This window comes from Prionailurus bengalensis, chromosome E1 (assembly GCF_016509475.1).
Source record: "Prionailurus bengalensis isolate Pbe53 chromosome E1, Fcat_Pben_1.1_paternal_pri, whole genome shotgun sequence".
NCBI lineage: Eukaryota > Metazoa > Chordata > Mammalia > Carnivora > Felidae > Prionailurus > Prionailurus bengalensis.
This window is the reverse complement of record NC_057347.1, coordinates 16,042,952-16,064,014: the sequence shown is the minus strand read 5'-3', so window position 1 is coordinate 16,064,014 and position 21,063 is coordinate 16,042,952. Positions and strand designations below refer to the sequence as shown.

At 52.3% G+C, this 21,063-nt stretch overlaps 1 protein-coding gene across 9 annotated transcripts in view; it reads left to right on the top strand.

Moving 5' to 3' along the window:
- Nucleotides 1-21,063, top strand: part of ABR (ABR activator of RhoGEF and GTPase) — a 183,583-nt gene that overhangs the window by 120,919 nt on the left and 41,601 nt on the right. For 4 of the 9 annotated variants that reach the window (XM_043585531.1, XM_043585533.1, XM_043585536.1 and 1 more), the window contains 10 exons: nt 1,797-1,904; nt 4,951-5,011; nt 9,805-9,857; nt 10,425-10,565; nt 12,309-12,430; nt 14,156-14,321; nt 18,628-18,750; nt 19,079-19,154; nt 19,645-19,749; nt 20,690-20,764. In XM_043585531.1, coding sequence (XP_043441466.1) covers nt 1,797-1,904; nt 4,951-5,011; nt 9,805-9,857; nt 10,425-10,565; nt 12,309-12,430; nt 14,156-14,321; nt 18,628-18,750; nt 19,079-19,154; nt 19,645-19,749; nt 20,690-20,764 — 1,030 coding nt within the window. Of the gene's footprint in view, nt 1-1,796; nt 1,905-4,950; nt 5,033-5,386; nt 5,459-9,804; nt 9,858-10,424; nt 10,566-12,308; nt 12,431-14,155; nt 14,322-18,627; nt 18,751-19,078; nt 19,155-19,644; nt 19,750-20,689; nt 20,765-21,063 lie in introns of those variants that run through there. The other 5 variants (XM_043585530.1, XM_043585532.1, XM_043585534.1 and 2 more) reach the window with 4 other exon arrangements.

The following is a 21,063-nucleotide window of genomic DNA, read 5'->3' as shown; positions in this document are numbered from 1 at the left end:
GATTTTTACTTTGGTTTAGGAAGCAGCTGTCTAGAACCTTCCCTGTGGCTTGGGACACCAGTGGGCCAATACTCCCCTTGGAGAAGGAACTGAGCTCCATCCCTTCCTGCCCTTCTCCCAAGATTTTTCTTTTTTTTTTTTTTTTGCAAAGTCTGGCCTGTCTGGGGCTGAGACCTGCACAGCTCTGGCCTTGGCTTCTCTGCAAGCATCCCAGTGCTCATCTTCCCCTCTGGCTTTCCTGGCCCCCACCTGCCAGCTTCCACCTGCCCCACCTCTTTGGGATCTTAAGGAACACAAGGATTCTGCAGAAAGCAGAGCGGTGCAGAATGGGGTTCAAGGGCAGCCCACTTTCCCCAGCACCTTGGCAGGATCCCCCGAGGGAGCCCCGTAGCAGCTGAACCTCCTTGCTACTTCATTGAAAAAGATTTTAAAGCAGAAATTCTAGAGAATAATGTAGCAAACAACTGTGCACTCATCTCCCAGAATTAACAGATGTTAAGCTCTGAAGATATACAGAAAGGCTTTTTAATCAAGAAAACAAAGCCTTACAGATGAAGGCTCTCTCTCTCTCTTTCCCTTGCCCTTCTGCTCAACCTAGAAGCAGCTACTGGAATGAATTTGGTGTGTCGCCTTCTGGGCTGTAGTTTGTGTTTTTTATTATGGGTCTGTATCTTTTTATGGCCTTACATGTACTTTTTACATGTATATATTTTGCAATTCAGTCAACATTTGTTTTGGAACTTGTCAGTGTTACTACACAGAGATCTAGTTCATTCATTTGAACTGTACTGTGTGTGTGTGGATTCCCCTTTTTTGTGACCATTTGTTATCAGTTTTTTCACAGGAGGAAGAGCAAAGCAGTGAATACACTTGCCCACATTTCCTTGGGAACACACATATGCAAGTTTCTCTAGAGCAGTGCCTCCAGTACAAATATAGTGCGAGCCATATATGTAATTTAAAATTTTCTAGTAGCCCTATTCTTAAAAGTAAAAACACAGAGGGATGCCTGGGTGGCTCAGTCGGTTAAGTGTCCAACTTCGGCTCAGGTCATGATCTCATGGTTCATGAGTTCAAGCCCTGCATGGGACTCTGTGCTGACAGCTCGGAGCCTGGAGCCTGATTCAGATTCTGTGTCTCCCTCTCTCTCTGCCCCTCCCCATTCATGCACTCTCTCTCTCTCTCTCTCTCTCTCTAAAATAAAGAAACATTAAAAAAAAAATTTTTTTTTAAGATTTTAAGTAATCTCTACACCTAACGTGGGGCTCAAACCCACAACCCCGAGATCAAGAGTTGCACGCTCCACAACTGAGCCAGCCAGGCGCTCAGGCACTGTACCTTTAAGTGCTGTGCCTTATACTCAGCATGGGGAGTGGGGTACTGAACAGGCTACACGTGCCCTCCCTGCTCCAGCTAATTCCAGACTATGAAAGACGTGTGAGGCATTCAGGGGCTTCAAACCCTGAGAGACCTTGATGATGCTAAATAAAGCCAAATGCTGTTGAGTTTCTAGCATGCCAACAAAGGCCCTGCCCTGCTCCCCCCAGCCCCCAGTACCCTCTTGTTAACCTTATTGGCTGAGCTGGTTTCCACGGAAACAGTCAAGTTCAAAGGGGTACCGTAGTATGTTCATCCTACCTTTCCCTCTCTGTTCCCACATAGCCCTTTGGAGCTAAGTCAGAAGTTCTGAGTGCTAAGGGAGCTCCAGGTGCCCTGCTTAGGCTTTCATCCATTCATTAATCCTCTCTCCCATCCCACTCCTGCCCTCCTCTCTCTCTCCTCTCTTCTCCCTGCAGGCCAGCCAGCTTGGCGTGTACAAAGCGTTTGTGGATAACTATAAAGTCGCTCTGGAGACCGCTGAGAAGTGCAGCCAGTCCAACAATCAATTCCAGAAGATCTCGGAGGTGGGCAGCTCCCTGCACAGCCCCCGCTACAACCTGGAGCCTTCCAGCCTTCTGGCCTGTTGCCAGTTAGGGACATGGTTCCCCTGAGGGTAACACTTAGACTGACATTTGCTTTCTCACACTTGATATTTTCCCCCTTAATATAAGAGTAACGATTTGTTTGATTTTGTTATTCTGTTTAGGTTATTCTATATTAGAACAGAGGAGGCAAAAAAGAAAAAAGGCAGTATTTTCCCAACACGGTAGTGACCTTGAGCAAGTCACTTCCCTTCTCTTGGCCTTATTTCCTCTTCTGTCCAGTGAGGTATCTGGATGTTTCAGCTCATCCCAGACTTGCTTGATAAGAACCACCGGGAGCACTGTTTAAAATGCAGATCTTCAGACACCTTCCCTGGTGCTTCAATTCAGAGGGTTTGGGTGGGACCCAGGAGTCTATATTTTTAACAAGCTTCCCAGGTGATTTTATGAGCAGGAAGATTTGAAGAGGTCTAAACTAGGTGGTGTGTGTGTGTGTGTGTGTGTGTGTTTAATGTTTATTTATTTATTTATTTTTGAGAGACAGAGAGTGGGGAGGGGCAGAGAGAGAGGGAGCCACAGAATCCAAAGCAGGATCCAGACTCAGGCTCCCAGAATTAACAGATGTTAAGCTCACCTCAAACGGTGAGATCATGACCTGAGCTGAAGTTGGATGTTTAACCGACTGAGCCACCCAGGCGCCCCAAGGTGGTGTTTTAAGATCCTTGCAATCCCACAACAGAGAGAGGGCCAGGCCCATTTATGTGGAGACACAGCCATATACCTTCCAGCTGGTAATAGACCTGTCCCCCTGTTGCAGCTAAGCCTTCTTCCCGTTCTCTGGAGGGCAAAGATGTGGCTCTCTGGAGGGCAAAGATGTGGCAATGTCTGCCATTGACACTTCTCTCCAGGAAGTGTCAGGGAGGAGCTCGCATATCCTCCGGGAGCAGAGCCCAGCTTACCCCTTTGGTCAGAAGGATCTCAGTGAGACCCCCAAGCTGCTGGCCTTGCAGTCCCAGCACCAGCTCCAAGCCTGGGACAAGAAAACCTCTGGTTCCAGGGACAGGGGGCTCCTTCTGCAGTTTTGGAAATCCTGCCTTACGGGCCTCTCTGGACTCTTTGCGTTCCGCTCTCAGCGCTGGTGCTAGAAAAGTTGGTGAGACGTAGGATAGTGTTTGTGAGACTCCTGGGGTTATGGGTTCTCCTCCAGTTTGGAACTAGCGGAGAGGCAGCACAAGGGTTGGGCAGATGGAGATGAAAACGTCAGCTTAATTACTAGTAAAAGCCAGATGGGAAAATGTAGACTTGGGTCTGCGGCCACATTGGGCTTGCTAATACTTCCCCTCCACCATCAAATACATCTTCTGGGGACGGAAGCAGGGAGCTAAGCTCAGTTTCTTCTCCCAGAGTCAGCCGTCAGGTGAGTCACCCTCTGCCTGGGAGGACAGAGTTGGGTGGGGAAGTCCCTCCACATGGAGTCACAAGGCTGGAGAAATGGCGCTTCCCCTTATCACTCCCAGCGCTCCCTGGGAACAAACTGGAGCCCTCTGATCTGTGTTCAAGGCTGCCCAGGGTCATGTACGGTCCAGAGAGTGGTGAGTCTCCCCTTAGCTTGGGCTGACTGCCCATTCTCTTTGGTCGGCGCCGGCCCCTGCATCCCTCCCCTAGTCCCTGGCGAAGGCTGCTGGCCCCAAAGGCGGAGCCAGCCCCTTGGCCTGCTGCCAGGTGGCTTCTCACCCTGACTCATGCACTGATGCCGTCGCTTCCTAGCTTCCTACTGGCGCTTCCACTTAATCACTGCAGTCAGGCCCTTCTCTGCAGCAGGAGCGATTTCATACCTCTAGGCCACGCTGGAGAGGAACATAGAGAAAAATTGCCTGAAGCTGGGAATCCAGTCACCAGCCGGAGACACAGTCTTGAGGAGCTGAGTAACCCCCTTCTCCCCACCCCCATGCTCAGTCCCCAAGGGTTTTCTCTGTCTAGAAACAGCCTGAGGCAGGAGTAGGAAATGGGGAGCTCCCGTCGCTGCCTGGACATTTCCCCACTTCCAGGCAGAGCAGACAACATCACCTGAGTTTCCGACCTTGGCCTCACCTCGCCCTGGCCTCTCTGCTGACACCCCACTCGGAGGCCCCCTCCGTGCACTCAGCCCCGCAAGTGGGGGTTGCATTACAGCTCCAATTACAGGCCATACTGGTCTGTTGCCAAAGGGCTAGAGCAGGAAGCTCTCTCTCTAAAGGCAGATAAAAGAGGATCGAATGGATAAGCCATCCCTGGAGTCTGTTTCCAGCCCTCACTTCTGGATCACTTTGCCTGGGGTCCAGGAGGGGTGTTGGCTCTTCCTTCCTCCCTTGCAGTTTTCTCTCTGCTGCCAGCACAGGCACCGGTGGGTGGGGAGTGGCAGGTGTGGGTGGGGGCTGGGTTGAGTCCCTCTCAATCTGGGTAGGATATAGGTCAGACCACCCTCTGGAGCTGGGTCTCTGCCCCAGGTGTGCTGCCTCCCTGCCTCCCCCTGTGCAAGACCTTATCCCCTTATCTCCGTCCCTCCTTGTCTCCAGGTCTGCTTGTGCCCCAAGGTGCTGGTACTCCTTTTGCTTGTCCTCTCAAATCCCACATACCCTGGGCTGATGTGTACAACCCTGTGTGTGGCTGCCGTGGAGGGAACCCTGACCGGGGGTGGGGGTGGGGGGGCAGGGGGAGGTCCTGTTCTTGTCATCACCCATTCATTGGAATGCCCTCAGAGTCACCAGGGAGGGGCTTTAGGGGGTGTGTCTGAGGAGCACTATTGTCACAGACCTCTCTGGTACCCAGAACCCCTCCTCCCCACCTACACCCAGTCTTGGGACTCCACAGGCTCCAGGAGATCATGGGTGTGGCACAGGGAGTCGGGAGTCAGTGAGGCAGGCAGTGGGGGGACCCATGCTTCGGTCTTTGCCCTCCTCTTCACACCCTGGGTTTCAGAGCCCTACTTGCTATGCCTCCAGTGGGGGATGGGGAGGCCATGTAGTGATTCCTCCCCTCTGTTTGGCAGGAACTCAAAGTGAAAGGTCCCAAGGACTCCAAGGACAGCCACACATCAGTCACTATGGAAGGTACTCTGGGGAACGAGCTGGGTAACAGTCACCTTCCTTTGTCTGCCTTTGTGGACTACGGTGCCCTGCTTGTGTGAGCATGTGCGTGCGAGTGTGTGAGTGTGTGTGGTGCACAAATGGGAAGAATCCAGCCTCTGTCCCTAGGCAGCCGGCCAGCTACAAACGTGCTCCTCCTTAGGATGCCAGCAGGCAGCTCGCTCCCCTCCTCCTCCCCCTTCCCCCTCCTGCCTCTCCACGCGCGCCTCCCTCCCCGCCCCTCCCCCTTGCTAGAGGAGCACTCTGAAGCGGCTGCTTGATTCAGGCTGTGCAGCAGCAGCCGGCAAGGTGGCTGAGTGGCCAGGCTGCTGATGGGAGCCACCGAGCGATGGCCGCAAGCTCCTGCCGCTGGGACGGAGGCTGCCATGGAAATTCTCCTCATCATTCGCTTCTGCTGTAACTGCACCTATGGTAACCTAGGCCCCCTCTCACGGGAGGCGGTGTGGCTTCCCACCTCTGGGGGCCGGCCAGAGTGGGCTTATGTGTGGCTGGCAAGGTTTGGGGGCAGCAGGGAAGGGAGTGGGTGCAAATGGCTAGATCTGTGTTTACCCCCGTTCTGGCCAGCTTCCAGCTTGGAATTGAAGTCTGGGGCCACGCGGGGCAGGGTGGCTCGGAAATGGAACGACCAGGCTAGAAGCGTCCAGGTACCCCCGTCCCGAGGATCGGTGGGGAATTGGGGGCTTAGCTTGAGAGGCTGTGGGCAACTTCCTGGAGATGCTGTTTAAGAAGAGAAAGTGACCAGGCTGTGCCTGCAGGTGTGGCAACCCTGGGGCTAAAGGGGCCCGGCAGGGGACCGTCAAAGAGTGGCATGTGGTCTGGACAGCAGTGCCTCGGGCCAGGGGGACCCCGCTGGAGGGACAAGTTGGGAGTTTCTTTGTTTCCGGAGAGAGGAGAGGCGGTTGAGCCGCCAGGGTATTGTGTGCTCAGAGCGCACATGCTGCCTTCGCGACATTCTCTCCTCAGAACAGCGGCAGTGGGAGAACGCGGATGCAGTTGGGAGAGCAGGAAGGAATTGGGTTGCTCCCAGGATGGAGGGGTGTTTCTAGCCTCTAGAGACCCCCAAGCTGAGGTCTCGGCACTTGGTGCAAGCCGGTAGAGAGGGGGGCGTGGCAGGCTGCCGCCTTGTGAAGGTCACACACCCGCTGGTCAATGGAAGGGACCCAGAGCATCCTCTTTGCAGCTCCCTCAGCAAGGAGGTCCTGGGACAGGCGCGTGCTGTCAGCCAGGCTCTTGCTCAGAGCAGGTAGGAGCAGGCCCAGGAAAGGAGGTGTCCAGAAGCAGCGGACGCTGCTCTCTGAGGCAAGAAGTGCCTTAGGGATGACCCGAGCTGCCTTTGGCAGGGGACGGGGTGCGGAGGGAGGGTCAGGTGTGACCTCCACGCCAGCTGCCCTGGGCCCCTGTGTGTTGGAGCGGCAGGCGGCTGGTTTTAGGACCTCCTTCCCTCAGGCGTTTTGTCTCTGCATCCTCTCAGTCACTTTGCCTTCACATCTCCGTGGTAACCTGGAGCTCCTTGTGGAAGGCTGAACGGAGGAGGGTGGCTGTTTGCTGGAGGAGAAATGATGAGGTTTCCTGGGCTCTTTCTCAGAGGCCACTGTGCTGGAGGGGCTGTTGTCCGCTCCCCTTCTCAGGCCATGCTGTGTCGAGGCTCGTTCTTGATGGAGGAACCCCTGAGGTAGCCCCTCTCCAGCTGCCCCAGGAGGACGGCTGTGGGAACCCTAGTCACCGGGCAGGAGCTGTCCTGGGCCCCCCACCCGTTGGCTCAGATTCCAACAGGCTGGGGTCAAGAGGAGGGATGGACTTGAAATTGCCTTGCTTGAAGATCAGAGAAGAAGTGCTCTTGTTGGTTTGGCCTAGGAGTGGGTCAGGTCTCCACTCTGCCTCCTTAAAAAGGAAACGGGTCAGCCCTTTGCTTCCTCTTCCCTCCCCAAAAGGGAGTTGAGTCTTAGTGAAACAGACCTGGGACTGGAGTTCAGGGGTTTTTTTTTGTGACTGCGATGCTGTCTTTGAAGTCAGCTTCAAAGTGGGGAGGGAGGAGAGAATGAGCCTTTACCAACCACACTGTTTAGAATCTTCTCAGCCCCTCCAAGAGACGCTGGTTCTGGGAGTTCCAGGGGGGGAGATTCTGCACTTGGGGCTCGCTCTGGCTTACTGGTTTATTTGCTGCACGTCTCTGTGCCAGTTGCTGTGGGGGATGCAAAAGGAAGTTGTGTGTGATCCGGGCCCCCAAGGAGGGGGTCATCTTGGTAACAAAAAAGAGGCCAGCTTACCCACTCCTTCCTGGTGAATCTTGCCAAGAATCCTCCCAAGGGTCACTGAGCTTTCGCAGACACTGCCCTCCTGTACCGAAGGTGATAGCTCAAAGCGAGGAGCATGGGTAGACCTACATTCAAAACCCAGCTACCATTTGCAGCTTTGTTATTATAAGCAAGTTATGTAACTTCTCCGCGCCTTAGAGAAGTTTCCTCATCTGTAAAATGGGGCTAGTGGTAATTAATTGCTTGTCTTTTTAATCAAAGGAAATAGCACGTATGAGAGAGTGCCACTGGATGCAGATTAAGTACCCAGCAGACTACAGAGAGGCCAGCTTGCTTATGTCAGTGGTCTGACTTTTAGGCACTGTGAGTGTCGTTTGCAAAAATCCTCATCAGGGAAGCCTTCCTGGAGGAGGTGGGGAGACAGGCATTGTAACTTGGTGAATGGTGTCTATCCCAGGAACTGGAATGGCATGGTGAGGAGAAGGGAGAGTAGGGGAAGCAGGGGCAGGAAGGGCCATGGAACAGGTAAGGGGGGAAGGGTGGGCTCTTTACCCTGCATTGTCAGGGGAGACTGGTGTACAGGGGCCGTGGGGAGCATGAGCAGAACATCGGGGTTGTTCTTCCCCCCTCTTCTTCCCTCCATATCTGACTGTGGCCCCAGGGCCCTCTTCCTGCACTCCCCTGTCCCCACCATTCCTCCCCTCTCCCCCAACCCAGGCACTCATTCCACAGCCCCAATCAGGTCAACTCGAGGTGACCTCAGACGTATTAATAACCCCTCTGAAACCCAACCCACCATTTGCGCAGACCTCTGAGCTTAGTCAGCCTCTTCCTGCTGGGACCTGGGAGAGGGGCAGAGGGAGCTGGCACTGCAATACCAGCTTTCCCCGGGCTGGGACTCCAGAGCCCACACTGGCAGGTGTCTGCTGAACTTGCACTTTCTCTTGGGTCTTTGGGGTCCTCGGGTGTGATTTCCCCCCTGCAGATGAGCTAAGCCACAGGTGGATACTCTAAATAGTGTCAATACAGGGTCCCCCTGCCCTACGCTGGTAACTGGGCTGTATCCTCCCTATCCCTGGATAACCCCAGCCTGGTCCTGTTCATTTTGGTTCCCATATACCATGGGGAGGGTCTCTAGCAATTGCTAAGTTAAGAAAGGCCTAAAATAAGTCACGGGAAGTGTGTTTGCCTAAAGCAGTAGTTTTCAACCATTGGTACATATCAGAATCAGCAAAGGAACTTTTTAAAAATGCTAATACCCAGGTTCCACCCAGCAGAGATTGGGATTTCGCTGATGAGGTGGGGAGAGTGGAGCAGGCAGCTGTTTCTTTTAAGAGCTCCCCCAGTGATTCTAAAGGGCAGCCAAGCAAAGACTGCAGATAAGGCTCATGGCGCACCACTGAGACTGTATCTTCTCCATAGCCAGCAGATCGTTCCCCAAAGTGTCTGCTTAGCAGTGCATGGGGTATTTATATCTACAGGGGACTCTTTGGTTCGGGGGCTAGCTAGGGCATGAGTGTCGGCTCTGGGACTGTCACAACCAGCCTCCTGCCTCTTCCTGCCCCGGGGCAGGAGGACAGAGGTCACGAGCCTATGGACAGAGGCGTCCAGGTGGACGGAGGCTGAACCACCTATGTTGGGAGGGGTGAGGCACAGCTGTTTGTAGGAAGCTTTGTTTGGAAGTATGGTCAGCCAGCTGCTGCCTCCACCTGTCCCTGCTGAATCCCAGCAATCCTCATTTGTCCTGGTCAGCCACAGGGTGTGGTGAACGGGGGCCCTGCTGAGCTGGCATTTCCCCGTCCTCTTCGGGGCTCCCAGAGGCCCCACCTGAATTCCTGTGGGAAATCTTTGCCCCCTCAGCTGCCGCTTGGTTGAGAGCAGAGCCTTTATGTGGAGAGCTGGCCTGCCTCCCTGGCCCTCAGCCTGTCCTGTTTGGTTGGAGAGTTTGAGGGCATGGGGGGGGGGGTCTTCTCATGGGGATGAGGCCAACCGTGTGGGTCGGAACAAAGCCTGCCGTTCCCAGCTGGCAATGCCAGACCTTGGACCGGAGGAGTATAAGAATGATTGGGTGTGGAGGAACTACCTTCCCTGGAAAAACAGCACGTCTCTTTCCCACATTCTGGGGGTGCTAGAGCTCTATGGGGTAAGGCTAGGTATAGCTGTATGATGCAGGGTTAAGGGTGCAGAGGAGCATCTTCATCTGCTCTGAGCCTGGTCAGACAAGGACAGGCCTGTGGGATGGCCCTTAAAGAAGTCACCTCTGGTGACTGATGAGACGAGGCAGGTAGGAGGGGGCCTGGGCTGCCAGGGCTGCATGTCTGCCTGTTGGTGTCATCTGGCCTGCCCTGGGACAGAATGGAGCTGTGGCTTCCTGCACATGGGTGTCCGTGTAGGGCAGCGGCAGGGGGGTGGGGAGGGTGGGGATAAGGCTCATCTCTAAGGTGTCAAGCTGCTCCCTGTATGTCATCTGTGCTGTCTCCTTCTCCCTGCCTTTACCAACAGCTCTGCTCTACAAGCCCATTGACCGAGTCACCAGGAGCACCCTGGTCCTACATGTGAGTGTCAGCCCCCTGGATGGCCAGGGAGGTGTTAGGAGTTGAGTGGGAGGCTGAGCCCAGGGTGGTGAGCGCTGGAGTCACTGAGAACAACCCACTTGGGGAGCCGGGCAGAGTGTCCCTGGGTCCCGACTGTACCTGCCTGGTCTGTGGTAACTATGCCAATGGAGCCAGGGCCTAAATATAGCCTGGCTACTAAGTTTGACATTTGGCCAAATGCTCCCGGGGAGGCAGGCACTTCCTGCCTCCCCATCCCTGGCCTAATGGTCTCCAGGATCCTTGGAGCAGCTGTGGGGTGGGTAGAGGGGTATCTCTCGCAGCTGCTCGGTGAGATGAGACTCCACCTGGCTCACTCCGCCAGGGGGAAGAGTGATGACTGCACTGGTGACAAAGGGGCGCCCCTGCCCTGACGCTGCCTCTCTGACCCTGATTTTGCAGGCATGACCAGATTAGAGCATGGGTCCCTTAGTGCCCCCCCTTGGAATTCCTTTGGTGAAGATTGAGTCCCCACTGTCTTCTCGTTGAGCCCCAGAACTGCCGCCCCTGACTCACCCCACCCCTTCCCAGGACCTGCTGAAGCACACACCTGTGGACCACCCAGACTACCCGCTGCTCCAGGATGCCCTCCGCATCTCCCAGAACTTCCTGTCCAGCATCAATGAGGACATCGACCCCCGTCGGACTGCTGTCACAACCCCCAAGGGAGAGGTGAGCTCAGGACCCAGCCCAGCCACTCACCCAGGCTGAGAAGGGTGCAGTGGACCACATCACCTATCCCTGCCCTCTTGCACAGGGGAGCAGGCATTCTGCCTCTCCAACCCTCCTCTCCCATGCCCAGCCAAGAAAAGGTCTTCAGGCCCTGGGAGCTTTAAGTTCGGTGTCTCATTAATCTTTATAATAATCCACTGAGGCCTGGAGAGTCTCTGAAGATCTGACACAAGGTCTCTTGGCCATAAGTGTTGGAACTGGATTCTTTAGCTGGGGTTATCTCTCTGCAAGCCTCACGCACTGTCCCCCATACCAGGGAAACCAGGGGCTCTGGCTCTCACAATGCTGAATGCACACACCCACCGTGGGCAGTGTGATGCCCTCAGGGTCCCCCAGAAGATAATGGCACAGCCTGAGGGAGCCCGGGGAGTCGAGCTCTGAGCTGCCTGTTATCAGCCTGCACGAATAGGAGGGCAGGAGCTAGGAGCGAGCCCAACAGCAAGAATGTCTGGAATGAGAGGTGGCTAAGGTTGCTGGAATGTCCCAGGTGGGCACCTAGATGTGGTACAGCAGCTCCAGTTCCTTGGGGCCCCTTCTTGGTGGAAGGGTGGGGGTATCCCAGAGAGGGGAAGCGGTTTAAAGAATCGAAGGGGCAGTTAACCCACGTGGGTCAGCAGCGTGGCCCTTATACAGTGCTCCCTGTCCGGGGGAGGTAATTAATTGGCATTTAGGAGTGAAGGCTGGCTGAGTTTATGTTCCTTTGTTACATCTACAAGCCCCCAATATCTCCTGGGGAGGGAAGTAATGAGGGACAGGGTCTGGAGTGTGACTAATGGGGCACAGAGAGCTGTCCCTGTGTGCAACTCCCAGCTCTGGTTTGCAAATCCTGGAATGTCACTGGCTTGTTTGACTCGAAGATAGCTGAAAGCTCTCCAGAAGGTTTAGAGCACTGTCGGTTTCAGGTCTTTTTAACTGTATACTTTCACCATGCCCACCTACATATCACAGAATATGTAGGTCACGTGGTATATAACACAGGGAAGGCTGGGACAGTCTGTGACAGCCCCAGAGAAGCCTGCTGGCTCTGAGGGTGTCAGGGAGGAAAGTCTGGAAGTTCTGCGTGGAGCAAAATGCTCTTAACCATCCAGAACCCAGGTTAGAGATGGCCGCAGTTTCCCCCAGGAACTGGTACAGCCCCACCCAAGGGAGACCAGTGTCTCCTGTCCACCTGAGGTCGCCTATAGAATCCACTCAGAGGTGGCATAAACAGACCCCAGCGGGTCTGTGGGTCAAGGTTGAACTGAAACAAGATCACCTTCTTAGGCAGGGTTGGGGTGGTCCTGGGGCTGGGAGTGGGAGGTGTTCACGCCCCGGTGTGGAGAAACCAAGTCATTCTGGACTATTGTCTATCCAGGTGAGAGCTGTTGGCAGCTGGGGAGAAATACAAAGCTACCATTTATCGATCACGTATTATGTGTCAGGCATTGGGCCGTTTTACATATACCGTCTTGCTTGGTGAATCCTACTTTACAGGGCAGACGTCATTGTCCCCATCTTACAGATGTTAAGACTGAGACTCAGAGGTCAGGGAACTTGCCCAAGATCACAGCCAGAAAGCCCGTGTCTGTGGGACCTTAACCGTGTCCCTGTGGCACCTCCCAGCTGGATGGTGCCCCCAGAGCAGGCCGGGCCCTAGGTTGACTCCCCCTGAGCAGGTGGGGGTGGGTGTGTTATCTCCCTCAGACACGGCAGCTGGTGAAGGACGGCTTCCTGGTGGAAGTGTCGGAGAGCTCCCGGAAGCTGCGGCACGTCTTCCTCTTTACAGATGTCCTACTGTGCGCCAAGCTCAAGAAGACATCCGCAGGGTGAGTCCAGGGGGCAAGGTGGGAGGGAGCTAGACTCTGCCCCCTGAGGAGCCCCCTCCCCCGCACCTGGGGCAGTCCGCATTTATTTTTCCTTTTAAAAAACACATTAATTCATTTTGTTTTACTACATATCCTTTTTCTAAAGATAAATCCTGTTTTTAATTATAAAGATAATACAACCAAACTACAGGGGGAAAAACCCATCACCCACCCGAACATAAGCATCAGTCTCCTGCTGCTATATTTCCTTCCAGTTTTTTTAAACCTTCTCATGTTTTTTCATGTACTTGTAATCAGAGTGAATGCCCAATTTTGGTTGCTGCTTTTTCCATTTCACGTCATAAGCATTTTCCCCGTTGCTGCCTAATCTTCATAATCATCCTTTTACTTTCCTGCATGATGTTACAAGTGGATATGCCATAATTTACTTAAGCATTCTCCTTTTATTAGACAGCTCTAAATTTTTGCTAACTGCAATTTGGTGAATATTCATTAAATCTGCTGTCATTATTGAGTGCTTATGCCATGCCAGGTGCCATGACAAATGCTTTGACTCTATTATTTCCAATCTTCCCCCAAACTCCACAAAGTGGGTATTATTATCCTCATCTCACAGACAAGAGAAGAGACTTAGAAAAGTTAAATCAGGGGCGTCTGGGTGGCTCAGTCAGTTGAGTGTCCAACTCTTGATTTTGGCTCAGGTCATGATCCCAGGGTTGTGGGATCAAGCCCCACGTCAGGCTCTGTGCTGAGTGTGGAGCCTACTTTGGATTCTGTTTCCCTCTGCCCCTCTCCCCTACTCACATGTGCGCGCTCTCTCTCTAAAATAAAAAAAGAAGAAGAAGAAAAAAAATCAGTTGCCCAAGGTCGCACTAGAGCTAGAGAAGGTAGGATTTGAACCTTAATCAGACCTGAAAGCTGCTTTCCACCTCCATCTCCACATGCAGTGACATGAGTCCACACTGTGCCGTGAGCAGAAGAGGTTATGTGGTACTCATTCCCTCATTTTTCCTCCCCCACTTCTTGATCCCCTACTGTGTGCCTCAGAGTCCAGGGGAGACTGCAGCACTAAGGGGCAACAACGAGAGGTGCAAACCCAAGTCCTGAGGGAGGTGAGAGAAGGAGAGGTTATTATGTGCTTTAGTTCCCTGGAACGGGATCACAGATGAGATCATTCAAAAGCAGAGATGGCAGTCATAAGCAAAGACACCTATGCCTTTAGTCCTTTGCCCGTGACAGACATTACTAATGAACCACGGCACTGTTTCCCACTAGGCTTGGGTGTGGCTTTATAATCTTCTACCCAGTACCCCACATGACCTCTATTGATCAGAGTTGGCATTAAAGGTAACATGTGTGAATACACCTCTAGCCCAAAGGATAACGAATATGAGCTAAGTAGAGATAGGCTTGGGGGAGGGAAGAGTGTGCAATGGGGAATAGGAAAGTGTTAGAGGGTTGAGATGTTTAAAAACATCAGTCGTACTGGGCCTGAAGATTGGCAAGGCCAAGGTCCACAGCCCTCACCGCCGCCTGACCCTAGAACTTGACTGTCATTTCTCCACACGTGGGTTTTCTGATCAGACTCCTCAAGGACATGGATCATTCTTGCCTGTGACAAGTTCACAGCAAATCCCTTTCAGGTTTCTTTGGATTCTAGCAGTTCAGGCTTGAAGAGCCAAGTTCCTTCCCTCTGGCTCATGTCTTTCTCTGGCTTGTTTGCAGGAAGCACCAGCAATATGACTGCAAGTGGTACATCCCCCTGGCTGACCTAGTGTTTCCATCACCTGAGGAGTCTGAGGCCAGCCCCCAGGTGCATCCCTTCCCAGACCATGAGCTGGAAGACATGAAAATGAAGATTTCTGCCCTCAAGAGTGAAATCCAGAAGGAGGTGAGTAGAGCCTGGCATCTGAGCCGAGGTAGGGAGGGTGGCCCTTTTCCTTGGGGCCCTTTGAACCAGGTGTGCCAAGGTGGCAGAAGGAGGGGAAGTTGTGAGTTTTGAGAATCTGATAAGGGAGGCGGGATGCAAGGATAGGAGGACTCAAGTACATGCTCTGGAAGAGACTCTGGCTGTGGCAGATTAGCACTGAGCGGATGGAGGGAAGGCCAAGAAGTCAGTGCTTAGAATTGACTGAAGTTAGTCATAGGAAGTTTCCTGGTGTATGTCAAGCACTGTAGAAAAGGGAAGTGAGAGAAGAAGGCCTTCTTAAGGAAAAGCAGGATGCATGCAAGAAGGAGCCTGAGAGGCCTCTCAGATTGGGGAGGCTGGGTGGTTCAGTGGGTTAAGTGTCTGACTCTTGACTTCAGCTCAGGTCATGATCTCACGGTTCATGCGATCGAGCCCCACATTGAATACCATGCTCACTGTGTGGAGCCTGCCTGGGATTCATTCTCTCTCTCTCTCTCTCTCTCTCTCTCAAAATAAATAAATAAGGGGCACCTGGGTGGCTCAGTCAGTTAAGTGTCTGACTTCGGCTGAGGTCATGATCTCAGGGTTCGTGAGTACAAGTACAAACCCCACATTGGGCTCTGTACTGACAGCTCAGAGCCTGGAGCCTGTTTCAGATTCTATGTCTCCCTCACTCTCTGCCACTCCCTCGCTCACGCTGTCTCTGTCTCTCAAAAATAAATAAACATTGGGAAAAAAATTTTAATAAAAATAAATAAACTTCAGGGGTGCCTGGGTGCCTCAGTCGGTTGAGCATCCGACTTCACCTCAGGTCATGATCTCACAGTCTGTGAGTTCGAGCCCCGCATTGGGCTCTGTGCTGATGGCTGAGCGCCTGGAGCCTGCTTCCGATTCTGTGTCTCCCTCTCTCTCTGCCCCTTCCCTGCTCATGCTCTGTCTCTGTCTCAAAAATAAATAAAAACATTAAGAAAATAAATAAATAAATAAATAAATAAATAAATAAATAAAATAAACTTTAAAAAATTTAAATGAAAAACTAAAAATGCACAGAAGCTTGTGCTATAGCCTAGAACTGAAATTCTTATCAAACTCATGTGGAACATTTGCACACATTTATCACGTATTAAGTCTCAAAGGAAATCTCAAATTAAAAAAAAAATGTTTTAAGTAAGCTCTACGCCCAACATGGGGCTAGAACTCCCAATCCCAAGATCAAGAGTCACATGCTCCACCAACTGAGCCAGCCAGGTATCCCTAAAAAAATTGATGGCCTACTGGTCATGTTCACAGACCACAGTGAAGCAAAATTAGAAATCAACAAGTAGAATACAGTTAAGTAAATGCCTGGAAAATTAAAACTTTCAAGGTGAAAAGGAAGTCAAATCGACACTACAAAATGTTTAGAACTGCATGAAAATGAAAGCACTCATATCAAAACCCCATGGATGTGGCCAAAGCACTCTTTAGAGGAAAATGTATAGCCTTCAATTTATATATTTGAAAACAATGGCTGGAGGAAAGCCCCCCTAGAAGGAGCCTTCCCGGTGAATGTCACGAAAGGCATGGAGAGGCTTGGTTGGTTGGCCTGGTTTCCTCTCCTCGCCCAGTGACTTGGCTTAGGCCTCACCTCCCGAAGAGTCTTCCCTGATATGTACCCATTGCAGTCTGGGTTGGGTGCCTTGCTTTCCAGCTTCTGGTGTTTGCCCCTTTGTTTTGCTTTATTGGTCCTGAATCATAATTTCACTGGCTGCTTTCTCTTTTCCCCACTTGAATTTGAACTCTTGCCAGGGCACTGTTTTCTTCAGTTCTATGTCCCTAGGACTTAGCACATAATAGATGCTTCATAAACAGTTATTGAGGAATCCATGACCAAATGGCTTCTAAGAATACTTTCAGCTTAGACATCCCTCTTTGAAAGAGAGGAAGACCACAGTAATGACCCCAGGGGTGTCTGGGTCAGAGAGATGACCTAGGACTGGGGGGTGTGATGCAGGCACATCTCCTCAGAAGGGCACAGGTGTCCTCCTCCTGAATGGCCAAGCCCCACCCCGAGGCATCCTGGTTGATGGTGGACTTTGTCCCCTCTCTCCTGCACCAGGTGCACAGATGTGGCCTTCTGCTCAGTTGAAGGTACACTTGCTGAGCTGCACTGGCCGCTGGCTGCAGGGGTGTGCCAGATACCTCTCATGGAGTTCCTTGTCTTACCCGTTACTGACGTCAGCATGTGAACGATATGAGGAGAGTCCCTGGGGAAGCACGTTGTTGTTCTCTGAGTCACAGGAGCAGTGATTTATTCTTTTAATAATACTTTTTTAAAAACTTGTTTTTGTTCTAATCACCAATGTAACACTGGCTTATTGTAACAAGAAATACAATACTGAAGTGTACAAAGTGTAACAGATTAGCACCCACCCCCCATTGTCAGAAGTTTAAGCTGTGTTCTTCTAGACTCTTCTCTGCTTTTACGGGTGTGTAGTATGTTTTTTGTAATGAGACCAGACTACAATGTGCCATTTTGCAACTTAAGCTTTTGACTTAATGGTGTATCTTAGAGCTTTTTGGACCTAGCAGATTCTTCTTAACAGCTGTATCCTATTCTTTTAATGTTTGTTTATTTTTGAGAGAGAGCAAGAGTGCAGGGGAGGGGCAGAGAGAATCCTAAACAGGCTTCATACTGTCAGCCGTCAGCACAGGGCCCGACTCGGGGCTCGAACTCATGAACCGTGAGATCATGATGTGAGCAGAAATCAAGAGTTGGACGCTTAACCCATTGAGTGACCCAGGTGCCATAGCTTCAATCCTATTGTATTCTGTTGCTTGACTGCACGAGGACGCATGTGATATTTTACTCTCAACCGGCAAGACTGCAGTAGACCTGACTGCACTCCTATTTCTCTCTGGTAGATTCCTTACAAGTGGGATGGCTGGGACAGAGGGCTTGCACTAATTGCCACATTTACCTCTGAAAAGGTTGCATCTGATTATGTACCAACCCCCCCACCCCTTCCCTGCAGTGTGTGAGAGTCACTGTCTCCCCACACTGTCACAACACTGGCTATGAGCAGTTGTTGCCATTTTTGCTAGTCTAGTGGGTAAGAAAATGCCATAGAGATGAATTCTAACTGAGGAGCTTGAGGGCAGTGCCAGAACAGAAACGTGGAGCATAACCACAGTTAATAAGACGGAAGGGATCCTTCATGAAATACAAACTTGAAAAGCTGGAGGAGAGAGCATGGGCTGAGACATAGTGGCTTGTTAAAGAATAGGCAATAATAATACCGTGCAGCTGAGGTGGGGGGTGCAGGGTGGGGTGTGGTGGGATATTCAGCTGCGCATGGAGGCCAGAGCCCAGCCCCGGGAGGCCCCGAGTGCCAGTCCAGCAGTTGGGGCTTTTTGCTGAAAGGTGTCTGAAGTTTTTAAGCAGGGTATCTTTTTTTTTTTTTAAGGTTTATTTTTGAGAGACAGCATGAGCAGGGGAGGGGCAGAGAGAGAGGGAGACACAGAATGCGAAGCAGGCTCCAGGCTCTGAGCTGTCAGCACAAAGCCCAAAGCAGGGCTTGAACCCACGAGCCATGAGATCACGACCTGAGCCAAAGTTGGATGCCCAACCGACTGAGCCACCCAGATGCCCCTTAAGCAGAGTATCTTGATGGTGCCCAGGACTGATCTCTAGAGATGACTGAGTGATGACATGGATGGGCTAATGGCACTAAAAGAAGATTCTTAAGACCTAGAGCTTCCAAGAGGAGGGGGCATGTCATACCACACAGGCCACAGGGGAAGCACCAGGTTTGGTCAGGATGCTGAAGACCTCTGGGGAGAGCATGGCTCAGGGCCTGTATCGTGTTTCCCACAGGGAAAGAAAGCAAGGCAGGGGCAACTCCTTAGGACTGAGAGTTGGAAAAACGTCAGCAGGATCTGGGCTATAGGGTGGTCTCTAGTTGTGTGCTATCTGGCCCTGGGTTATTTAAGGCAGAGGAATATTGGCATGGTGAGTGAGAGTTAGGTAAAGGAGGTGTTGGGGGTATGAACTCAGGGCTGGTTGGTTTGTATATGGAAGGTCTGCACACAGAGGAGTCATTTACTATCTTAGGGATCAGCTTGCCTGATTTCTAAGGGAGGGGTAGTTTTCTTCCTGGCCAGCTAGGCCCCCCAAGATGTCAAAGCGTCATAAAATATAAAAAAGAAAAAGACACGACTAATGCACAAGGGAGTGTTGTGCTTAGAGATGCTGAGTGCAGAGTGGAGTGTGTGAGGGAAACCATCTGTGCCCTCCATCCCCCCACAGAAAGCCAACAAAGGACAGAGCCGGGCCATCGAGCGCCTGAAAAAGAAGATGTTTGAGAACGAGTTCTTGCTGCTGCTCAACTCCCCCACGATCCCATTTCGGATCCACAATCGGAATGGAAAGGTCAGGGAGGGGTGGGGATGGGACAGAAGCAACCCCCTTCCTTGGTCCAGGGCTGCCATTCTCTAGGGCTCCTGTACATGACCTGTGGTGGGAGTCAGGCACTTAGGCGGGATTCCTAAGGAAGGTGCAACAACTCCTAGCTGGTATGGAGCCAGTGCCCCCTGCTGGCCATCACTGGCACTGCCACTCCTGTCACTGGGCTTCCAGGAAAGGAGACTCTCCTCCCAGCTGCCACCTTCTCCAAGCCTAGGGGTGCCTGGGTAAGAAGGAGCCAGGAATGTGCTTGGGCACATGGTCACCCCATTGACTTCTTGTCTCCTCTCTTCAGAGCTACCTGTTTCTACTGTCCTCGGACTATGAGAGGTCAGAGTGGAGAGAAGCAATTCAGAAGCTACAGAAGAAGGGTAAAGTCCCGCCCCACTCTACACTGCTCTGATGGTATCCATGGCAACAGTGGCCTTTTGCATTTCCATGCACTTTTATGTCCAGGGTTTCCTCCTTGGCCCTCACAGTCACTCTGCAAGGTGCCAGAGCAGGTGGCACTTAATTGATGCTACTGACCACTTGAGGCCCAAAGGACTTAAAGTGGTTTGTTTAAGGCACACAGTGAATTAGCAACAGGACTGGACTCGGGGCCCAGGCTTGTCTATCTCTCTTTCTCTTGCTCTTGCTATCTCATACACACATTCTCGAGCTTTTTCAGTTAGACTCTCTCATCCCTACCCGCTGACAGCACCTATGACTGTTCCCATGTGAGTGTCTGCAAGTCTTTCCCTCCCTTCCAATGACCCGCTCTGCCCTAGAGCTAAGCTTTTTTCCTTCAGTAGCCCCCAGAGAAGAGCAGCAGGTCCTGGTGGATCTGTGACGACATTTTCCTCTTGGCTCCTCCTACAGATCTCCAGGCCTTTGTCCTGAGCTCAGTGGAGCTCCAGGTGCTCACGGGATCCTGTTTCAAACTTAGGACTGTACACAACATTCCTGTCACCAGCAATAAAGACGGTAAGATCTGGAACCCAAGGTTCCTGCCTTATCAGCAGGTCCTAGCCCCCAGGGCATTGCTGGAACCTTCCGTAAGGACCTAGCCAGACACGTGGCTGTAACGACTCAGTTGCCAGGTACACAGAGAGCTTGAATAGGGGTTGTTCTCTACTGAGTTCCCAGATGGTCTCAATTCATCACTGGCCCCCTCTGGCTTGAGAGAAGGATCTGGCACCATCATATACTGGAATCATGTTGTTAATATGTTCATGAGGTAGTCAGAAAATGGAAGCAAAAGACTGAAGCATGAGATGTGATGGCAGTGGAGGGGGAAAGCGTAGATGGATTAGTGTATGAGAAATAATGTCAGAAGCTTCCAGGGACCAGATCTCGGAAGGCCTTGAATGCCAATTAAAGACGTTTGGTCAAGCCGTGGAGCCCGCAGGAGGTTTTGGAGCAGGAGAGAGCTGTGATCCGGGCTGGCCCAGAATGGGTGGTATCTGGTTGTTTGTGGGTGCTGGGAGGGGGTACACCTTGTGGAAGGGGTTTTGAAGGCAGACTGTCCTCCCCATATGGGGGTCGTCTGCCCCCTGTCTCAAGAGGAGGCTGACTTATAGTGGTTAATTTTCACTTGGAAAGGCGACACTGCGGGGGACAGCCATGGGATAGGCAGGATTCAGAGCCGGAGGAAAAGTGCCCCTGGGGAATAGTATGAAATCCCTGGCCCAGTAGGGAAGATGCGGATTGGCCTTCCGGGCTCTGTAGAGGGAGAAGCGCTACCAGCTCACATTCCAGGAAGCTGTGGGCTCTGGAAACTTCTTCATCCAGCCACCAGGTGGTGCTGCAAGACCAAGGCTTCAACTGTCTCCCACCCTCTGTGCCTTCCTGCCAGCCTGGGGTGAGAAGGGGCTAAAGCAGGCCTCTCACCACCCCCTACCCTGCGGGCTTTCCTCTCTTACAGACGATGAGTCTCCAGGACTCTATGGCTTCCTCCATGTCATCGTCCACTCTGCCAAGGGGTTTAAGCAGTCAGCCAGTAAGTGCCCCTGAACCCCAGCCCTAGGGAGAGCAGAGAGCCATTGCTCATCCATTCATGAGAAGTCCCTGTGGACCCATTGCATGAGGCCTTCCGCTGCCCACTTACCCTGCTCTGGCCTGCCCCACGCTGGGGGCCTGCCAGCTGCCTTGACATGTGGGTGGGTGGCCATTCATTCCCCTGACGGTCAGGAACCAGCTCCTCTTGGCTGCCCTGTGTCTCCAAGATCTGCTCTTTCTTAAGCGCTCCCCAGCCCCTAGGTGCCTGAAATCCTGGGCTCTAACCCCATCTCTGCCAGT